General features: G+C 42.9%; 1 protein-coding gene across 1 annotated transcript in view; it reads left to right on the top strand.

Annotated features, from left to right (window-relative positions):
* Positions 1-20,199, top strand: part of ugl (ureidoglycolate lyase) — a gene marked incomplete at its 3' end in the record, with an annotated part of 70,514 nt that overhangs the window by 28,957 nt on the left and 21,358 nt on the right. Inside the window, exons 6-13 of the mRNA XM_084332052.1 lie at positions 3,795-3,854; positions 4,095-4,251; positions 5,658-5,856; positions 7,028-7,106; positions 7,407-7,499; positions 12,512-12,584; positions 13,129-13,196; positions 18,493-18,623. Coding sequence (XP_084188178.1) covers positions 3,795-3,854; positions 4,095-4,251; positions 5,658-5,856; positions 7,028-7,106; positions 7,407-7,499; positions 12,512-12,584; positions 13,129-13,196; positions 18,493-18,623 — 860 coding nt within the window. The remainder of the gene's footprint in view (positions 1-3,794; positions 3,855-4,094; positions 4,252-5,657; positions 5,857-7,027; positions 7,107-7,406; positions 7,500-12,511; positions 12,585-13,128; positions 13,197-18,492; positions 18,624-20,199) is intronic.

The raw sequence follows: 20,199 nt of genomic DNA, 5'->3' as shown, positions 1-20,199 counted from the left end.
CGGGCGTCGAGATGTATAAATCCCGCGTCGAGTTGGTCGTAAAAAGCTATTTACATATTTAGTATGAATGTAATATTCTGAACTTACAATTAGTTGCACTCATACAATACAAAAACAAAAGAAATGTGTCTGGCTGCGTTATTTTTTTCCCTAGCCGCATTTCTGGCAAGACGCTCTCTGATTGGCCGACGCCTGTTTCTACACTGGTTAAGCTTAGGCACTCTTTTGAAGTTGGTTAAGGTTAGAGTTTGTCTAACAGGCTGTTCGACGCGGAAATGGGCAAAGACACAGCTCGTCACGCGATTGGGCAAACATGTCAGTGGCCAATCAGAGAGCGTCTGCCAGAAATGCGGCTAGGAAAAAAAATAGCGCTGTCTGGCTCTGCTGTCTTGACTGAGGATTTCTCTGCTTCCAACGAATAGAGGACAAGTCCCTCCCCTTCTGCTGGAACCACGTGGGACCCTATTTCAGAAAAAATATAACAGTGAGAGACAAATTTTTTTTTTATCCCATTTGAATTGTGCCATTAATGAACACATATTTGTCAGTTTAAAGGTGTAATTGTCAGCTAGCTAACCTTATGTTATAACAGCAAAAGCTATTGATAATCTTAGCTAACATTAGCTAATTTGCTTGTCAATCAACTTTCTTGACTTGCAAAATTATCTTTTAAATTGACAACGTCATAGTGTAATTCATGGCACAACTCAAATGAGCTAAACAACTTATTTGTCTCTCGCCATTTTTCTGAAATTCTCCACGTCCGATTTCTACCAAATTAGCTCTGGATCATTATTGGATGAAGCTTATTAAAGTTAGTATAAGGATTGTTGATATATCTTTTAATTTCCATTAACCAATTAACTCCAAAATGGTGTGGCTAATTACATAAATAGATGCAAGTTAACAACCGTTAGGCCTTATTTGCAGTGTATGTCCAGATAATGACCTGGAATAGGGAAGTGTAGTGGTTACGTCATTGCTGTTTTTCGTGTTCCACCCTCTGTCCAACGCAATGTATTTCCCCATTGCCCATTTCTAAATCGCCTCGTTTAAAACAAATAAAGCATTAACATTGGCACAGTGTTTCTGTGCTTATTCATCCACAATCTACAGCTCAACATGAAAATATTCGCAATTAATCATAACATTTTTTTTTTCAATTATTTCAACCAAAAATGTTTAAACAATAATGTTAGTGATAGAAGGGAACTCATTTTGTGCAAACATTTTAAGCTTTTCAATTTCCATGCGGCAGAATTGTTACAATAGCCGATAATCCATTTTCCCAATGATAAATCCCTATACGGCTGGAACAACCAGTGATGTCAGACTACACCTCCCTATAGTCCCTGAAAATCACATTCAAATTGACCACTAGGGGGCACTACAAATGCACAAAAGGGGCGTCGCAACACATTTTTGACATCTCCACCTAAACCCTGAGTCCAATTATGACCAAATATGCCATGGATAATTATTACCATTTTACAATTGAGATTAAATTATTTGTTATGACAGAGTAAAGCACCAAATCCCAATGTGAACGGTACTCAACTGTTATATTTCGTTTTGGCTACGTGTCTTGCTCGCTATTGGACAGCTTGTTCAAACCTAATGTTTACATTGAAAGTATTTCACATGCACCTTTAATCTACCCAGCCACGCCCACTCCCGGTCACGCATATAACCCGGCGGCGTGGTGTGCTCCTCCTCCCTCGTTCTTTCATTCGAAAGTGTTGCTCACATGCGCTCTGCAGCTTGAGAGACAGATAGTTATTAGTGTGAATTTAGTTTGGAGATGGCAACGCCACCAGCACTTCCATCGCGCCCAGAGAGCGTTGTTCTCTCTTCCCTAGACGGACTAAGAGAAAAGCAAGGAAGCGCTTGGTGCTTCTCTTCAGACCCGGCGAGAGAGTTCCTCCGGAACAGTGTGCACTGTGCAGTGATGTCACTCAAATGTGTTTAATGTGTGCCGTGTCCCCGAAATAAAATGACAAGGGGGCCACGTTACCCTTTCTGATAAAGAAGAAAGAAACGATCGGCGATTGTCTATCTTGTTAAGTGGAGCCGTGGTGGTTCTCATGTCTCATCTCGTTTTTGAATAACGTAGGCTCAGAGCCCACAAATGATGGCTTTCGTGTGGGGTTTTCAAGCGATAAAAAAAATAAAGCATATGCATCCCAATATAACATAAGATATTCCTTTATTGATCCCCTTGGGGAAATTCAGGCATCATAGCAGCATGGGGGAAGGGGGGGGGGGGGGGTGGGTACAGGTAGTAAAAACAACACAAGCAGTGTAAACAAATAGGTCAATATAATTGACTATCTAACTAACTGAGATATATATTCACAGTGTCACATAAGGTGCAGTATGCATAAGGTAGTGTTATAATTTACTATCTAACTAACTGAAATATACATTATTCACAGTATCACAGTATCCACATAAGGTGCAGTATGCATAAGGTAGTGTTATTGTCCTCCTTGGGTTCCTATTAGTTCTAGGTCGATGTCTGGCAGCAGTCCCTGCCCACTGTTGTGGAGCCTGATGGCCGCTGGTATGAAGGACTGTCAGGGGGGTATGAGTCTGTGGGTGAACGTGCTTCTCATCCTGACTAACTCGTCGTAGAGAGGGTGGGAGGGGTTCTCCAGGATGGCAGCCAGCTTCCTGAGTGGGCTGTAACTTTAAAGGCCTGTCCCCCTGTTTTTTGACACAATTAACGGGGTAAGGGAAGGCGGTGCCTGGTCCCGGGCGTTTGTAATGCTGTCTTGGGACCGGCACGCCCTGGTCTGTCCGAAACAGACGGCCCTGGCCAGACAGAGGCCGATTTTGAATCGAGTCCTTTCTTTGGCGAGGCAGACCAGTTGCAGCCCCGATATTTGGGTTATACAATGGTCTGTCCCCTGTGTTTTTGTTGCAAAACGTGCACCTCCCCGCCTGGGGTAACCGGTTTTAAAAGCCTCAGTAACCCGAAGTCACTGACAGTAGGCAGAAGGAAAAAACAAAGAAACAAAGTTAGGACGAGTCGTGTGAGGGCCAGGACCCTCCCCGTTTTTTCTGGTGGTCGTAAAGGGGACCTCAGTGTGTACATTTATCATTGGTCCAATAGCGAGCAAGACGCGTAGCCAAAACGAAATATAATGAAGGTTATCCTATAACCCTAGTTATACGAGTTCTGGCAAGTGTCTTGCTTTGTGGCCCGGAGGACCCCTGACTGCCTTTCAAATGAAGTTCAGACTTCAGACTTGGGAGGAGGAGCACAGCACGCCGCCGTGTTATATGCGTGACCGGGAGTGGGCGTGGCTGGGTAGATGTAAGGTGCACGTGAAATACTTTCAATGTAAACGAGCAAGACGCTTGCCAGAACTCATATAACTAGGGTTATAGGATAACCTTCGTTACAACCCTGGCTCACAGGTTGAAACAAGGATGGGGGACACATGAAACTATTTAAATAATCTAATTATTTATTAACAAAAGCAATTCAATGAAATAAAAAATATAAAATATAAAAACAATGAAATACAAATAGTTTGTTGTGCATGTTGAAAGGTGTGAACTAAACAATAACCAGATTATTGATGTGTGTTGTTGTGCAGAAAGAGAACATTGATCCTGACGGCAGACTTTATTTGAGAGATACACCCAGGCCCAGGTGTATGTCCTGATGAGCCACCTCCCGACCTGGAAACCCAACAGAAAACACACAACCCTATCAAATACTGTAGAAAAACAATCAATATGAAAAATATATAAAATCTCTCTTCTCTTCCCTACCTTTTATCTAGGTAGAGAGCTTCATGGAGGCTAGACTATGGAACAAGATCTTTGTCTGGACGGAAGATAAGGTTTGTGTGTGCAGATACATTCAGGTTTATTTTCTCCCAGACACAGTAAGAACCAGGACAGAGGTTTGTTAACTGTTTGACACCTCCACATAGTTGCACAGCAGATGTTTTATTGTTAGACATGACTGTATTGCTGCCTATAATACTATAGGCAAGGAGGTAACCGTAGGGAGAGAGAAAGTTACAATTATTATTCCTTCTCAGATGCATGTCTGACACATGTCTGTCTTGTGTGCGTAGCTCGGCCTTCCTCTAGGCAGCATCAAGGCCACTGTGCTGATCGAGAACATCCTGGCAGCTTTTGAGATGGAAGAGATTCTCTATGAGCTCCGGGATCACTCAGCAGGACTCAACTGTGGCATCTGGGACTACTCCGCCTCCTTTGTCAATAAGTTTGGTGAGCATAGCCGCCTGGCTTGCATCTAATAATAATAATAATAATAATAATTCATTTATTTTATAGAGCGCTTCTCAGTAACCCGAAATCACTGACAGTAGGCAGAAGGAAAAAACAAAGAAACAAAAGAAATATAGAACCACAGGGGAAACAGGGAACAATATCATACACAGGAACATAGAGCCACAGTAACAGACAACAAAAAATACAGGAGCCGGGAGGGGAGGCAGAGAGGGGAGGGGAAAAGGGGGGCAACAGGTTGGAGGAGGGTGGTTATGGGTAGGGAGGGTTAAATGCTAGGGAGAACAGGTAGGTTTTGGGACAGGATTTGAAGGTGGAGAGTGAAGGAGAGTCTCTGAAGGTCTGGGGGAGGGTGTTCCAGAGTCGGGGTGTAGCACGTGGATTTGAGTTCGGATGACGGGACAGTGAGGGAAGCAGTGGAAGAGGATCTGTATCGATGAGGGATGAAGTGTGACTCTACCTACGTTAAAGAACATACTATATTTTTGTTAAAACAATGACGTTTAGTCGCTCTGAGGTCCCAGTGATCCGAAAACGACATTTTTAACCAGGATAAATTACCAGTTTATATTGCAACACACTTGTATGGTTGTAGAGTGTTTGTGTGAAAACCATAAATTCAAGTTCCACAACCAGAGAAATGAAAATCAAAAGATTGTGGGAAGGAATGGGTTAATGCACAACAGCAAGCTCCCGTCCACAATCCAGTAGAATGGTCGAGGTCCAGTAATGAGGTTCGGTACATGGAGACGGGTTCTCGGACAGTCCAGGGACATGTGTGGCAGAGGGTAGTCAGACAGGCAGGGGTCCTACACAGAGTGGGTTCTCAGACAGACAGGGGCAGTAGCACACAGCAGGGTCCTCCTTCCAAAACAGATCATACAGTGTGTTAATGTTCTCTCTACTCACGTGTGGATTTGCCGGTCAAGGTTCGCCAATCTTCTCTGTTTGTTCACCCCTTTTCTCGGGCCGCAACCACTTCCATTAATTAGACACAGGTGTCGTTACTCTGGCTGATTGGGGCGGAACTCCATATATATTGTTGTACACACCGGTTTCATCACCGGAACTCCTAATATGAAATGTTTGCTTTATCATTGCATCAGAAAAGTGTCCACTGAACTATTGGATCCTTCAACAAATCAAGCTCTGAGCCTTGGGCCCCTTGTGTGCCTCTAGACTAGAGGGACCATCCAATGGGAAAGGGTGGTGCAATGGATAAAAGGATAATCATGAAATATTTCATTGTCATAATTTTCACACTTCTCACCTAATTAGGCAAGGGACACATTACCATTTGTTAATATTAGCACCATTTCTGTACCCCCAAAGGTCAAAAGGTCATATCTAGAGGTAAAAAGGTCATTCATATCTTCCTCTTCCAGGTCACCGGGAGGCGTTCTTGCTCCCGGACCGTAGTAAGTACGTCAACATGGAGAAGCGTTTCCTGCGCAGCTACATGGACCTGCTGGTGCAGACGTGTCACCGCCGCGGGGCTCTGGCCACCGGTGGCATGGCTGCCCTGCTGCTGCCTCAAGACAGGGACAGTGCCTCCCACAGGACAGCCCTCGCCACTGTCACCAGGCAAGATGTTCAGGCAGTTGCATTATACACACAGGAAGACAGACAGACAGGCCATATAATAATTATACACACACACACGCACGCACGCACACACACGCACGCACGCACGCACGCACGCACGCACGCACGCACGCACACACACACACACACACACACACACACACACACACACACACACACACACACACACACACACACACACACACACACACACACACACACACACACACACACACACACACACACACACACACACACACACACACACACACCTCGGAGTCCACATATCATGGACCACACACATAGTCAGTGTAGTGAAGAAGGCTCCTATGGAAGTTCAAAGTGAGTCAGGAGATCCTTAAGAACTTCTACTCATGCACAATAGAGAGCATCCTGACTGGTAACATCACCTCCTGGTTTGGGGAATAGCACAGCACACGACCGCAGCAGACTGCAGAGAGTGGCCCGTTCAGCCGAACGCACAATTGGAGGTGGGCCAAGGCGTTGCAGGGCCAAGGCTAAGAGAATAGCCATAAGACTCTAGCCACCCAAACAACTGCCTCTTTGCACTGCTGCGGTCAGGCAAGCGCTACCGGAGTCTCATGGCCAGTGCAGAGAGACTCAGAAGGAGCTTCTATCCCCAGGCCATTAGGATGCTCAATGACTGTAACATCAACCCATCCATCTACACTCATTGCACACACATCCACATGCACACACTCACTTTAAACAAACACTCACCGTAACACTCACTTTATACACTTTAAACACTTTAACACTACATCATATTTATCTATTTATTAAAGAGATTTGCACTACATCCATACCTCATTTGCATTTTGTAATTTATACGTGACAAATAAAAGCAAACTTGAAACTTGAAACTCAGTTAGTAATAGTACCAGTCAATGGTAGCAGTCAATGGTAGTAGTCAATAGTAGCATGACAAAAGTAGCAGTCAATGGTAGCAGTCAATAGTAGCAGTCAGTAGTAGCAGTCGATAGTAGCAGTCAGTAGTAGCAGTCGATAGTAGTATGATAATTGTGTCACCATTGACTAACATTTTATCAAATTATTTTATTATTTTCTTTATTTTAGCGTTTGGGAAGTTGTGTGGCGACTGCATTCAAATCATGTTTCAAACACACTCGTAACCTTCCCCTTAAGTCAGACTGAAGCTGCTGGAGATCAAGGCTGGTGTGGACGGCTTCATGGTGTACGACCTAGGATTGATAGAACCCATGCAGGAAGTATGTCTCCCTTTCTGAGCTGGGCTGGTAAATGTGTAACAATACAAACGAAAAGGATGCTGGGTGCTGTTAATGACCTTTGAGTTGTAATGACTTTTGTCACACTTTTTTGCCCAAGTTTTTTAGAAAATCTTTTGAAGATGTAAATTGTTTGCTAAACTGTTTAGTTACACACGCTGGTAAGTTTTATGGCTAGTTATCACATGTCCTCTTTACAGATAGGATTCAGGTAAAAAATTCTCGCTTCTCCATTCTCACCCCACCAACCCCTCCTTCTCTCCCTCTCTTTCTTTATATCAGCTCTTTCAGCTCCATACTCAGGGCGATAACCAGCTTCTCCAGCTTCGTGATGACCTCACCGTGACCCCTGATGACCTACTCTGCATGCCTGCGGTCAGTCCCCCTGACCTCCCAGAGCAACCTACTGTATATATATATATTATACTACTATCAGATAGCATCTCAGCACCAAGTGTGTCCATATATTTCCTCTCATTGTGCAGTAAATCTACTTATACACACCCTGTTTATTTATTTCACCAATAATATTTCACATATTATAGCCAGATGCTGATTTCCATCTGTAGTCCCTTTGCAGGTTGATGTTAACAGAGCAGACTAATTACAAATATATGTAAACTTCATAACCACAAGAACAGATGGAACAGTACAAGTTAGTAATGTGTAATTCATTCATTCATTCATTCATTCATTCAACAGAAGGAACAGTACAAGTTAGTAATGTGAGGGCTGCAGGTCACTAACAGATAATACGGACTCTTTAAGTTATTCATGAAAAATAGCCATAAAACTGCTTACACAGACAATAAGGAGAAGGGGGGGAAATAAATAACAAAAAACAACCTTTACAGGTGGAATGCCTCAAAATAAAAGGAGTTGATAAGAACAACAGGACAACACTCAATAAAGAGTTTATAGAAAACAACAAACAAAAACAATAAACCTTCACTAAGGGAGTTGATGGGTTGTAGTGGACTAATGACAAGAAAAGAAAAGAAACAGACTACAATCAAACACTCAGCTTCAATTAAAAAAAAAACAGCTTCTCGGAAAAGAAAAAGTGTTAAATGAAGCCAGTAGCCTAAAACAAGAATGGCTACAGAGAACGGCTGAATGCTCAACAGGGCATTGAACAGCACTAAACTGAATACTTGAAAGCCTGACCGTAAGGATAGCCTACACGAAAGAGAAAGCAGCAAACCCTGTGAGATTCAGCTGTTCATCACAGGACCACCAAACCAAGTAAAACCATGACAACTAAACTACACAAACTTCACAACCATAAAAAACAGACAATAGATAGACAATAGATATTCATCAAATAGACAATAGATCAAACAGACAATGACAACACAATATGTGCAATGTGGCGAGACAAACTGGGAAATAGGATTAGATTAGATAAAAAAAAAGCTATTGTCATTATACAGCACAAGTACAGTACAATTAAATTAAAGCAAATGTAAAAGTGCAATAGTAATATACAATGTACAGATGATTAAACTGGGTATAAAATATATAAATTAGTACTACTGAGTAATAGTGCTCATAAGATATATGTACAGAGTTGTAGTATGAATATGTGCAGTAATACAGGTATAAAGACACTATGGTAGTAAGTCATACTGGCCAGCAGCATAACTAGTAAGAATAGGTAGGTAATTATATATACAGATATAGATATAGTATCTACAGATACTGTATGTAAAAAGGATTATATGCAGGTATGTACAGACAGATGTGGATATTGTCGTGGAAATGACCAAGAACAAAAGATGAGCCGTGCAAATCATTCTGAGTCGAGTTATTAAAAAAATAACATAGTTTATTCATCTGTGGCCACAGTGAAAGTGATCCGTTTATGTTTACACACAAGCGTCTGACCAGAAAATGACAAAGAGCTCTGGTCAGAACGTACATTAATACACAATTGAAAATGACGTACATTATACATCCAGATATGACAGAAAGGTAAACAAAATGTGCCCCAGTTAGGGACAAATGACTAAACAATCTGCTTGGCTAGGCTATGTTATTTATTACGTCTAACTGGAGTGGGAAACAACCTTGGCACGACTCTACAGCTCCCATACCTTGGAGCTCTTAAAGGGACAGTAGTGTCTGTAGTCAGGCAGACTAGTTCACTAGTAGTTGGTCATATTAAACTAGTCAAGCTGTAAGACATAGAATATGTATTTTAACACAGATGTATACATAACATTCCCATAACAATATATATACGGTAAGAATAAATATATATATATGGTATATACAGCACTATTGTACATGCTATCACACAGAATTATATGAGTAGACTATAGTATGAGGTAGGTAGATATGATAATTATGATTACAGTTCTTCTTTTCGTGTTCATATACAAAGCTATTCATCTTATATAATGTCCAGCCAGTGCTAGGTCCTTTGCTGTGCAGGGTCCACCTAACGGAGGACATCGAAGGAGGTGCTCCATGGTCTGGGGTTCTGTGCCACAGTTACATGTGGTTGGGCCACTAAAATAACCCCATCAGCTTAGGGCTTCCCTGGAACAGCCAACACTTGAGCGGAGTCGGTTCAGGCACTTCCATTTTGGCCAGTTGTTATCTCCTGGTGGGAGGGTTTCGGCAGGGGGGATGAGCATAGTCGAGCTGTGTGGGTGGTTGGACATCTTTTCCTTCCACATTCTAAGGTGGGCTTCAGATGGTGTTGTCTCCAGTGGAGCAGTGCTGGTCAGGAAACATCTCTGTGATTTTAGTCGACTGAGGGCAGGTACATGGCCATGTAGGGGGTGCCTCTCATCTCTCGCTTGCCTGCGCCGCTCTGTCCTGCTGGCTACCGCTCTTCTGATGTCTTGGGATGACAATGCTGCCTTCCTCAGACACCGTTTGTGATGAATAGACTTGCAGGGAATGATGTATTGGTGATGCATTGGACGGTTTTCACCACCCTCTGCAGTGCTCTCTGGTCTGAGGCAGTGCAATTGTCATACCAGGAGACTGGTATGTACATGATGTACCCATGTACATGTCAAAATACTTCCCAAAGGTCAGTGAATTCCATGACCACAACACCAGAGGGAGTTCCACAAATCATATTCAACCCAGATTCGGCTCAAACAAGGGACTAAACACGTTTCGCAATTATGCCACAATAATGTGGAACGCCCTACCCACAGCCGTAAAATAATGTGAATCCCTACCCTCCTTCAAAACCACTCTCAAAGACCACCTACGGGTGGCTGCAATTAGAAACTGGCCCCGGTAATTGTCCAAACCCCCCCACCCAACCCCCTCCAATGTACAGTTTCTTCCCCTTCGGATGTATATATTTTTCTTATGATATTTATTTTCTTTCTTACACAGTACTGTATATTTGTATGTCATAAATGTCCTGATGAATTTAAAATCGAGGACCCTGATGTAAACAACACAAAAGTATTTTGCTGGTCTGCATCCTCATAGCAGTTGTTTGTATTGAGCCGTACTGTATTGTACCCATTCTGAAATCTGTTAATAAAGTTTTCAATCAATCAATCAATCAATCAATCCTCAGGAATAAGAGGCGTTGGTGAGCCTTCTATATGTTTAAAGTGCTTTAGGTACCAAGTGTTGAAGTGACTGGTGCTTGTGGCAAAGTGATAATGTGCTCATTTTATTGCACTTGAATTGTAAAGTGCTGGATTAGATTGCACGTTATTGCATGTAGATTGCCCATTGCCCTTTTGCACAAAATATCAGTATTGCACAATCTATTCCACTGGATAATCATACATAGCTGTATTTATGTACATTTTGCAATAAGTTGTATACACAGATTGTAATCGAATAGGTACTATTGTAATTAAAAATGGTCACAGATCAGGTTTGTCCTATAGCCACATAATTTAAATAACTGGGAGAGTGTAACATGTGTAGTCAAGACAAGACAAGATTTGTCTTGTACAGACAGAAGTCATTTGTACAGACATTTACAGTTTGCTGTTAACAGATGCCAATTATATGTTAGATGCTCTGACAATGAAGCCAATGATATGATTGGCTGATATGATTGATCACTGATACACCAGCTATATTATGTGCACATACATCTGATAATGGGGGCGTCTGGGTCATGTAGACTAGAGGTCTAAGCACTCGCCCACCACCGCAGAGACCATGCCGGCAGTAGTACCTCTGGCTGGGTCAGTCGTCCCTATGAACACAATTGGCAGAGTGGGAGGCCGGTGGGGTATGAGTCTTTGCAATAGCAACTTCTACTGGTCAGCCGGGTGCGTGTTCAGCAGGGAGGAGATCTGGGGGAGATAGCGTGAACCTCTGCGTGTGTTCCGCTCTCCCAGTGAAACTCCTTGCTGTCATGTGAAAAGAAGAGGCTGGCGACTCCACATGTATCAGAGGAGGCATGTGGTAGTCTACACCCTACCCAAACTGACAGAGGAGGCATATGGTAGTCTAACACCCTCCCCAGACCGACAGAGAAGACATGTGGCGGTCCACACCCTCCCCAGACCGACAGTTGGGCAGCATCTGATAATGAAGACAACAATGTTTTGGGCTTTTTTGTCTTAGTTTATTATCCTGTAGTATTTTTGTTATTATTGTTATTAGTAGTATCCTGTAGTATATGCAACTTGTTTTCTAAATGATTAAATACAAGCACATACGGTATGTAGATATTGTGTCAGTGACATCAAGAGAACCTTGGATGTTATGATCATCATTATAATCATGAAAAGATCAGTCTTTGCTGTGATTGGTCAGAGCATCTATACATGGGTGTGATTGGTCAGAGCATTTGCACAGGGGTATGATTGGTGTTCGTAAATGTCTGTGCACGTTATTTGCATCTGTAAAAGGCAATTATTGCTGTGTATACAGTAGAAGATCATTTTCTGCATGATAAGAGGAATTGTACAGTATGTGTAGTTCTCTTTCTTCATGGCTTTTCAACATGGCTGCCTGTACCCATAGATAACTATTTTCTAAAGAAAATGCCTAATTTCTGTGCAGTGGTAGAGTAGGTAAACACTGGAAAAGCTTGATATTACTGTTCCATTGTCACTTGTTTAAGTGGCAAATTGGTTTAAGACACCAATTTATTAAATACAGTATACCAATTACAAATTTGGTATACATCAACACATGGCAACCGCTGATTTGCACATGGCAACCGTTGTTTCTTCCAACATGGAGGACAAATGGGCATTCTAAACATTATGTGTGCAAGGCTTCCATTGACACACCTGTGGTGTGTGGTTCCATATATATTATTATAACAGAGTTGAGCTGCTTTAGAGGAACCAGGTCCTGCATTGGTGCTTATAACTCCACATGACTATTTACTGCATTATGCTACAAAATAATATGTAGTATTTCACCTCTCCTTACAGGGAGGAGTTACTTTGTATGGCTTGAAGTATAACATTTCAGTGGGAATCCTCTTCATCGACGCTTGGCTTTCAGGTAAATGTGCACAGATTTTTCACTGTTTTTGCTTTTCATTCTGCTGCTTATTGTTGCTATTCTTTTTTGTTATTGTACACAATGCTGACAATTTTGAATAAGCTGCTAATACATTTTTAAGTTTAAGTTAAGATTGATTTAAACATCTTGTGTTATTGTTGCTGCTGCTACGGGCAAGGAGCCAAAAAACTAAAGAATTCACTCCTCTACACTGTAAAAAGAGAGGGACATGACATAATCTAACTTGAAACATGCTTGGCAGGACAGCATTAATCAAATCCTTCAGATGAAAAACCATATAACTCTTAAGTTTTAAAAGGAATATATTTCTTTTCATTTTCAAATGTTTTCACCACCTAAAAAAGACGGTGGTAGGTTGGAGTTGAGTCCTTTGGGTGCGGCATGACATTCATACTCTTGTTACTCCGAAGTGATTTGGAACACCAAAAAAATCTAAACAGCTTCATGGTTCTCAAGACGAAGATTAATTATTATTTTAACTTTCTACCATGTAGTCAGTTTCACATCATGTTCTCTCTCCTAGGCAGGGGCCATTTCTTCTACAGAGGCCAAGTAGAGGATTCAGCCACAGCAGAGATCTCCAGATCCCAGGTAACCTTCCCTATACTGCCATCTCCCTATTCATCAGGCCTATAGATCCCAGGTAACCTTCCCTATACTGCCATCTCCCTATTCATCAGGCCTATAGATCCCAGGTAACCTTCCCTATACTGCCATCTCCCTATTCATCAGGCCTATAGATCCCAGGTAACCTTCCCTATACTGCCATCTCCCTATTCATCAGGCCTATAGATCCCAGGTAACCTTCCCTATACTGCCATCTCCCTATTCATCAGGCCTATAGATCCCAGGTAACCTTCCCTATACTGCCATCTCCCTATTCATCAGGCCTATAGATCCCAGGTAACCTTCCCTATACTGCCATCTCCCTATTCATCAGGCCTATAGATCCCAGGTAACCTTCCCTATACTGCTATCTCCATATTCATCAGGCCTAGATACCAGGTAACCTTATCTATCCTGATATCTCCCTGTTCATCAGGTTTAGATCCCAGATAACCTTATCTATCCTGCGATCTCCCTATTCATCAGGCCTAGATCACAAGTAACTGCATCAATCCTGCTATCTCCCTATTGATAGATATCAGTGTTTTCAGCATGTTGTTGATTGTTATCAGCCTTCATCACCTCTCCTGGCCATCTGTGCATTGTGTATTGTTTGTTTCATGGAGGCAATCATTTGGTGGAATTTGGTACTCCCACGGTTGATTGGCTAAAACACGATCTCTTCTCCCCCGTTGCATTCGTAGACAAAGTGTAAGTTGAGAGTCCATTGTATCAAAAGGATGTTTATTTGCATAAACAAAGGTTTCACACAGATTGCAAAATTGAAAGTCTTTAGAGGTCTAAGGAAAGCTAAGAAACTAAATTAATAAGTTCTATCTCTCGTGGTTGTGCGACCTATCTGTCCTCGCTCACTAGCGGCCTATCTCGCTAGCTCTCTAGCTCTCTCCTCGTGGTCTGCTCTTTTCCTGTGTGTAGTTAGAGACCATTGACCGGAGGTAGGCGGGAGCGGTTCCCTTTGCCGCACGGTATGCTAGGTCGAGGGCCTTGAAGCGGATACGTGCAGCAATGGGGAGCCAGTGCAGGTCCCTAAGAAGTGGGGTGACATGGGCCGACTTCGGTAGGTTTGAGATCAGGCGGGCCGCTGCGTTTTGAATGAGTTGAAGAGGCTTGGTGGCAGTGGCCGGGAGGCCAGCGAGCAGTGCGTTGCAGTAGTCGAGGCGGGAGATGACTGTTGATTGGACGAGGAGTTGGGTGGCTTCTTTTGTCAGGAAGGGGCGGATCCTTCTGACGTTGCTCAGGAGGAATCTGCAGGTTCTGGTTGTCGCTGCGATGTGAGCAGAGAAGTTCAACTGGTCGTCGAGGACAACACCAAGGTTCTTGGCGGTCGGGGACGCGGTCACAACTGCATTCTCAGCTGTGATGGAAAGGTCGGTCAGGGGGGAGGATTTGGCCGGCAGGTGGAGCAATTCTGTTTTGCTTAGGTTCAGTTTGAGGTGGTTGGTCGTCATCCAGGCGGAGATGTCGGACAGACAGGCCGAGATCCGCTCAGAGACGTGGATATCTGAGGGAGGGAAGGAGAGGAAGAGTTGAGTATCATCGGCATAACAATGATATGAGAAGCCATGAGACGTGATAATGTTACCCAGCGATTTAGTGTAGAGGGAGAAGAGAAGGGGTCCTAGGACCGAGCCCTGGGGGACACCCGTCCGCAGGGGGCGGGTGGCCGACAGGGTCCCTCTCCATGACACTTGGTAGGAGCGGTCATTGAGGTATGATGTCAGCCATGTCAGCGCAGATCCAGCCACTCCCATTCCTGCGAGGGCCGCGAGGAGGATCTGATGGTTGACTGTGTCGAAGGCTGCAGATAGATCTAGGAGAATCAGGACAGAGGAGAGGCCTTTCGCTTTTGCTAAGTGAAGTGCCTCTGTGACCGCAATGAGGGTCGTTTCTGTGGAGTGGCCAGTCCGGAAGCCAGACTGATTAGGGTCTAGGTCTCTAGGAGATCATTCTGTAAGAGATAAGCAGTAAGTTGGTTGGATACAGCACGTTCAAGTGTTTTAGAAAGGAAGGAGAAAAGAGAGACAGGACGATAGTTGCCTATGACGGTGGGGTTCAGATTTTTTTTTTTATGAGGGGCGTGACTCTGGCTTGTTTTAGGGAGGTGGGGACCACCCCCGAGTTGAGTGAGGAGTTGATGGTTGCAGTTAGGAATGGGAGGATGTCCGGTGCTATGGTCTGGAGGAGTGGGGAGGGTAGCTGGTCCAGCTGGCATGTAGTCGGACGGTTCGACATTACCAGTGTCAGGGTCTCGGCTTCTGTAATGGGAGAGAAAGATGACTGAGTGAAGGATGAGGTTCTCGATTCAGTGTTTGGAATGGGTGGGGGTTGGGAGAAGGAGCTGCGGATGTTCTCCACTTTTTCCTCAAAGAAGATCGCAAAGTCTTCGGCAGAGAAAGATGAGGGAGGAGGGGGTGGGGGGGGGGAGTGAGGAGGGAGGACATGGTAGCATGCAGTTTGCGAAGATTCTTGGCAGAGGCCTCGATCCTATGGTGAAAGAAAGAAGCTTTGACATTAGTAATGGTTTTGGAGAATGTTAACAAGAGGTTGTGATATGTGTCGATGTCAGCAGTGAGGCGTGACTTTCTATACTTCCTCTCAGCCGCTCTCAGGACCTGTCTTTGTTCTCTCACAGCATCTCTCAGCCATGGACTGGGTGGGGAACGGCGGGCAGGTTTCTCAACAAGGGGACAGAGCTTGTCAAAGGAGGTTGCAAGGGCTGAGAGGAGGGTGGAGGTTGCCATCTCTGTGGGGAGAGTAGAGAAGGTGTCACTCAAAGGTAGAGCGGATAGTATGTCAGAGGAGAGGGTGGAGGGGGATAGGGAGGGCAGGTTACGTCTGAGTGAGACGGTTTGAGTTGGGGTGAAGACCTTTCGGTTAAGCATGAGAGTTAGTGAGAAGGATATGAAGGAATGGTCAGATACATGTAGGGGAGTTACTGTGGTGTTAATGATGCTGGAGTTACTTGTGTAGGAGATACGTCTTGGAGATACGCTGGAATGGCCTCCTGCCCCCACCACCCCCAAGTCAGAGGCAGACTATTATCGTCGTTCCACTTTAAGGAATGTGGCCTTGGATAGCTCAAGTTTCAAGTTTCTTTAATAGTTGTCATACAGAAGTACAGAATACTTTTATACAAAATGCTTCTTACTGTTACGCTCCAGAGACTGTGCTAGACAAGATAAGTATGAAATAAAATAGTAAAGCATGTAAAATAGAAGTAAAAATAGAGGTCACAGTGTTTAGTATAGACATATGTACAATGTTCGATGCAGAATAGAAGTAACTGAGTTACCATACAATATACAATATACTATGCAATGTACTAATATACAATACTATATAGTGCAGAGCAGAAATGGGATGAGGTACAATTTAGGTACAATTTACAGTAAGGTGTACGAGTTGTAGTGCAAATCCTTTACCAATAAATATAAAGTGTAAAGTGTGTTTAGGTGATCTAGAGTGTGGAGAGTGGGTGCTGCAGTGTGTTGTTTGTTTAAGTGAGTGTGCGTGTGGGTGTGTGTGCTGTGTGCATTTGATGGTTGTTGCATAGTGTTTATTGTTTATTGTTCGTTGAGCAGCCTGATGGCCTGGGGATAGAAGCTTCTTCTGAGTCTTTCTGTGCTCGCCTTAAGACTCCGGTATCGCTTGCCTGACCGCAGCAGTTCAAAGAGGCAGTTGTTCGGGTGGCTGGAGTCCTTGATGATTCTCTTAGCCTTCCCCCTGCACCGCTTGTTGTAAATGTTCTGGATGGTGGGAAGCCCCCCTCCAATTGTGCGTTCGGCTGAACGTGTCACTCTTTGTAGTAGTCTGCTACGGTCTTGTGCAGTGCTATTCCCAAACCAGGAGGTGATGTTGCCAGTCAGGATGCTCTCTATTGTACATGAGTAGAAGTTCCTAAGGATCTTCTGACTGACTTGGAACTTCCTTAGGCGCCTGAGGAAGTAGAGGCGTTGTTGTGCCTTCTTCACAACACTGTCAATGTGTGTGGTCCATGTCAAGTCCTTGGATATGTGGGCTCTGAGGTACTTGAAACTGTTCACTCTCTCAACCGGTGCCCCGTCGATGCTGAGATCTCATCTATCTAATAATTTAGAAATGAGATCGCATAGGTCTATGAATCGAGATCGCGATTATTTTTCGATTAATTGTGCAGCCCTACTTGGCACCTATTTCTAGTCACCATAGCGATTCCCCTTTGACCCATATCTCTCTCCTTACAGGCATAGGCCTGAGCTATCAACCTTTTTACACTAAACACTAAAAGGTGTTATAGTACTATAGTTATATAGTACTTATTCTGTTATAATCAACGAAAACCAGTGATATCTTTCACTATTCATCAGGCCTAGATCCCAGATAACCTTACCTATTCTGCTATCTCCCTTTTCACCAGGCCTAGATCCCAGGTAACCTTCCCTATATCCCTATTCATCAGACCTAGATCCCAGGTAAACTTATCTCTCCTGCTATCTCCCTGTTCATAAGGCCTATATCCCAGGTAAGCGTATATATCCAGCAATCTCCCTGTTCATCAGGTTTAGATCCCAGATAACCTTATATATCCTGCTATCTCGCTATGCATCAGGCCTAGATCCCAGGTAACCTTCCCTATTTCCCTGTTCATCAGACCTAGATCCCAGGTAACCTTATATATCCTGCTATCTCCCTATTTATCAGGCCTAGGTTAAATAGTATTTGATATGTTATGTGCTGGTGATATGGTGTGCCAGATTGGTGGGGTCTTGTTGCATTAGGTCAAATTAGATGAAATAGTGAATTTCAATCATGAAGATCTATATCAGTATAAAAAGGTGGGTAAACGATTATTTCACAAATAAAAAGGTGGGTAAATTGAGTTTCGATGTCAAGTGAATAAAGTTTTTTTTTCTTGTAATCTTTTAATATAAGTAAAAGTATATTCTATATTGTAATACACTAAATTATGTTATATCTAGTCAAATTAATGGAAGAACAAATATAAATGTAAGGGGGTAGGGATCAATAAGCTTAGCTTCCCTCTACTCCTTTTTTGGACATGTCTGCTAACCAAACACATTGCTCTTGACCTTTTGTTTATAATTCCTTATTTTTTTGATGTTTTTCTCTTAATGTTTTATTTTATTTTTTGCTATGATTGTTTGGTTCGACGGAACAAGATATCGTGAGTTGTTTGGAGAAATATGGAGAATAACATGTCAACAAATAAAGGTTTTCATTCATTCATTCATGTAGTACATCCCCGTTTGTGTTGTGTCAGGTGTGGCAGTGGATCCGGCACCAGACACAGTTGGAGGACGACAGCAGGGTGGTGACCAGAGGACTGGTGTGTGACCTCACTCAAGGGGTCATGATGGAACTTAGAGAGGTCACACAATGTCACACAGTCAGGTAAAAAAATTACTTCCAGAAATGCAACCATCTAAGAATGAACCAATCACAGACAAGGTGTCCCCAAGGAATCTTAGCAACAGTGTCTGGGTGTTCCTGCCCCCTGGGAGCTGGTAGAGCACCAGTCTGTCTGGTAACACCAGAAGGACCAACCAATGCATCAATACTAGTGGTCAACCAATATCTGACTTCATGACATACTTGACTTTTCACCTTTTGAATTAGCTTAAATTTGTGTACAAAATGTATCCAATATTATATACATATTATGTGATCAAGCTACTGTACATGAATCAAGAAAAAAGTGTACCTGTAACAGGCTAGGTGAATTATTTACCACTTTGGATCACATTGGTCCTGACTTGTTCCAAGTTTTAAAATAGCACCCATATGCCCTCAGAACTGAGATGCCTTTGTGAAACCAAGCCATAGGTTAGAGTTCTATTATAGGTTCTCAATTTTCAAAAACCATCTACCCTGTGGAAGAGGGGGAAAGTCAAATATTTCTAGTCAAGTCATTTATTTATATAGCGCATTTAAAAGCTCAGAGAGCCGACCAAAGTGCTGTACAGTAACTACAGAATAAAAAACTATAGACATAGTCACACAGTGTAACAGAGGACAATATAACATGCCAAAAGACAGGAGTAGGACCACAAGACACTAGGAATATACAACAGACGATCCAGTATGACATAGGACGACAGTAGACATGTTATGACACAAATACTGTACAGTCGACAATATAGTTAGTAAGACATAGGAGACTAGCCGATATGTTATGGGAGTAGGACTATGCAACAGACAGTACGGTAAGACATAAGACACAGGAAATGACAATAGAGTAACTCAAGACATTCTTTTGCCTATGTTTTCTTCTCATTTATTATTATTATTTTATTATTATTATATTATTTTCTTTTTCTTTCATTTAGATTTCATATGTTTTTTGCATTGTCTGTATGCACTGATATCATTATCCATTAGGTGTGATCCGATTTCTCTCTGCAAAAGGACTTAAGATTATTGAACATAAGGAGTCTCAAACACAAAATTGACTTATTGCGGCCGTGGGTGGAACAGCACAAACCCAATGTAATTACACTTTCTGAAACCGGGCTTAATAACAAGATATCCAACAACGAAATCAAGCTAACTAATTATGTCATCTATAGAACTGATAGAGGTACGAGATGTGGTGGTGTAGTCACTTATGTGTCATCACCAGATCTAGCTGCTGAATGAATTGTGCCTGCAGTTGTTCCTGTTCATTTCGAGAGCATTTTTGTGAAGGTAATCCTACACGAGAACAAATATATAACAATTGGTAACATCTGTATAGACCCCCTTCAGCTCCTGTTGATTCCCTCAACGGTTTAGTCTCCACCATAAATCCTATTTGTGACAAAAATGAACTTGTAATTTTAGGAGATGTTAACCGTTGCTGGTTGGATAAAGCCTAAAAAAAAATGCTAAAAACATTATTGGGAACTTGAATCTAACCCAGCTAATAAGTGGGCCCACTCGGGTCACACCCACTTGCCAATCCCTGCTTGATTGGATCTTGGTCTCACAT

This window comes from Notolepis coatsorum, assembly GCF_963971535.1.
Source record: "Notolepis coatsorum genome assembly, chromosome: 16".
Taxonomy (NCBI): domain Eukaryota; kingdom Metazoa; phylum Chordata; class Actinopteri; order Aulopiformes; family Paralepididae; genus Notolepis; species Notolepis coatsorum.
This window is presented reverse-complemented; position numbering and strand designations above follow the sequence as displayed.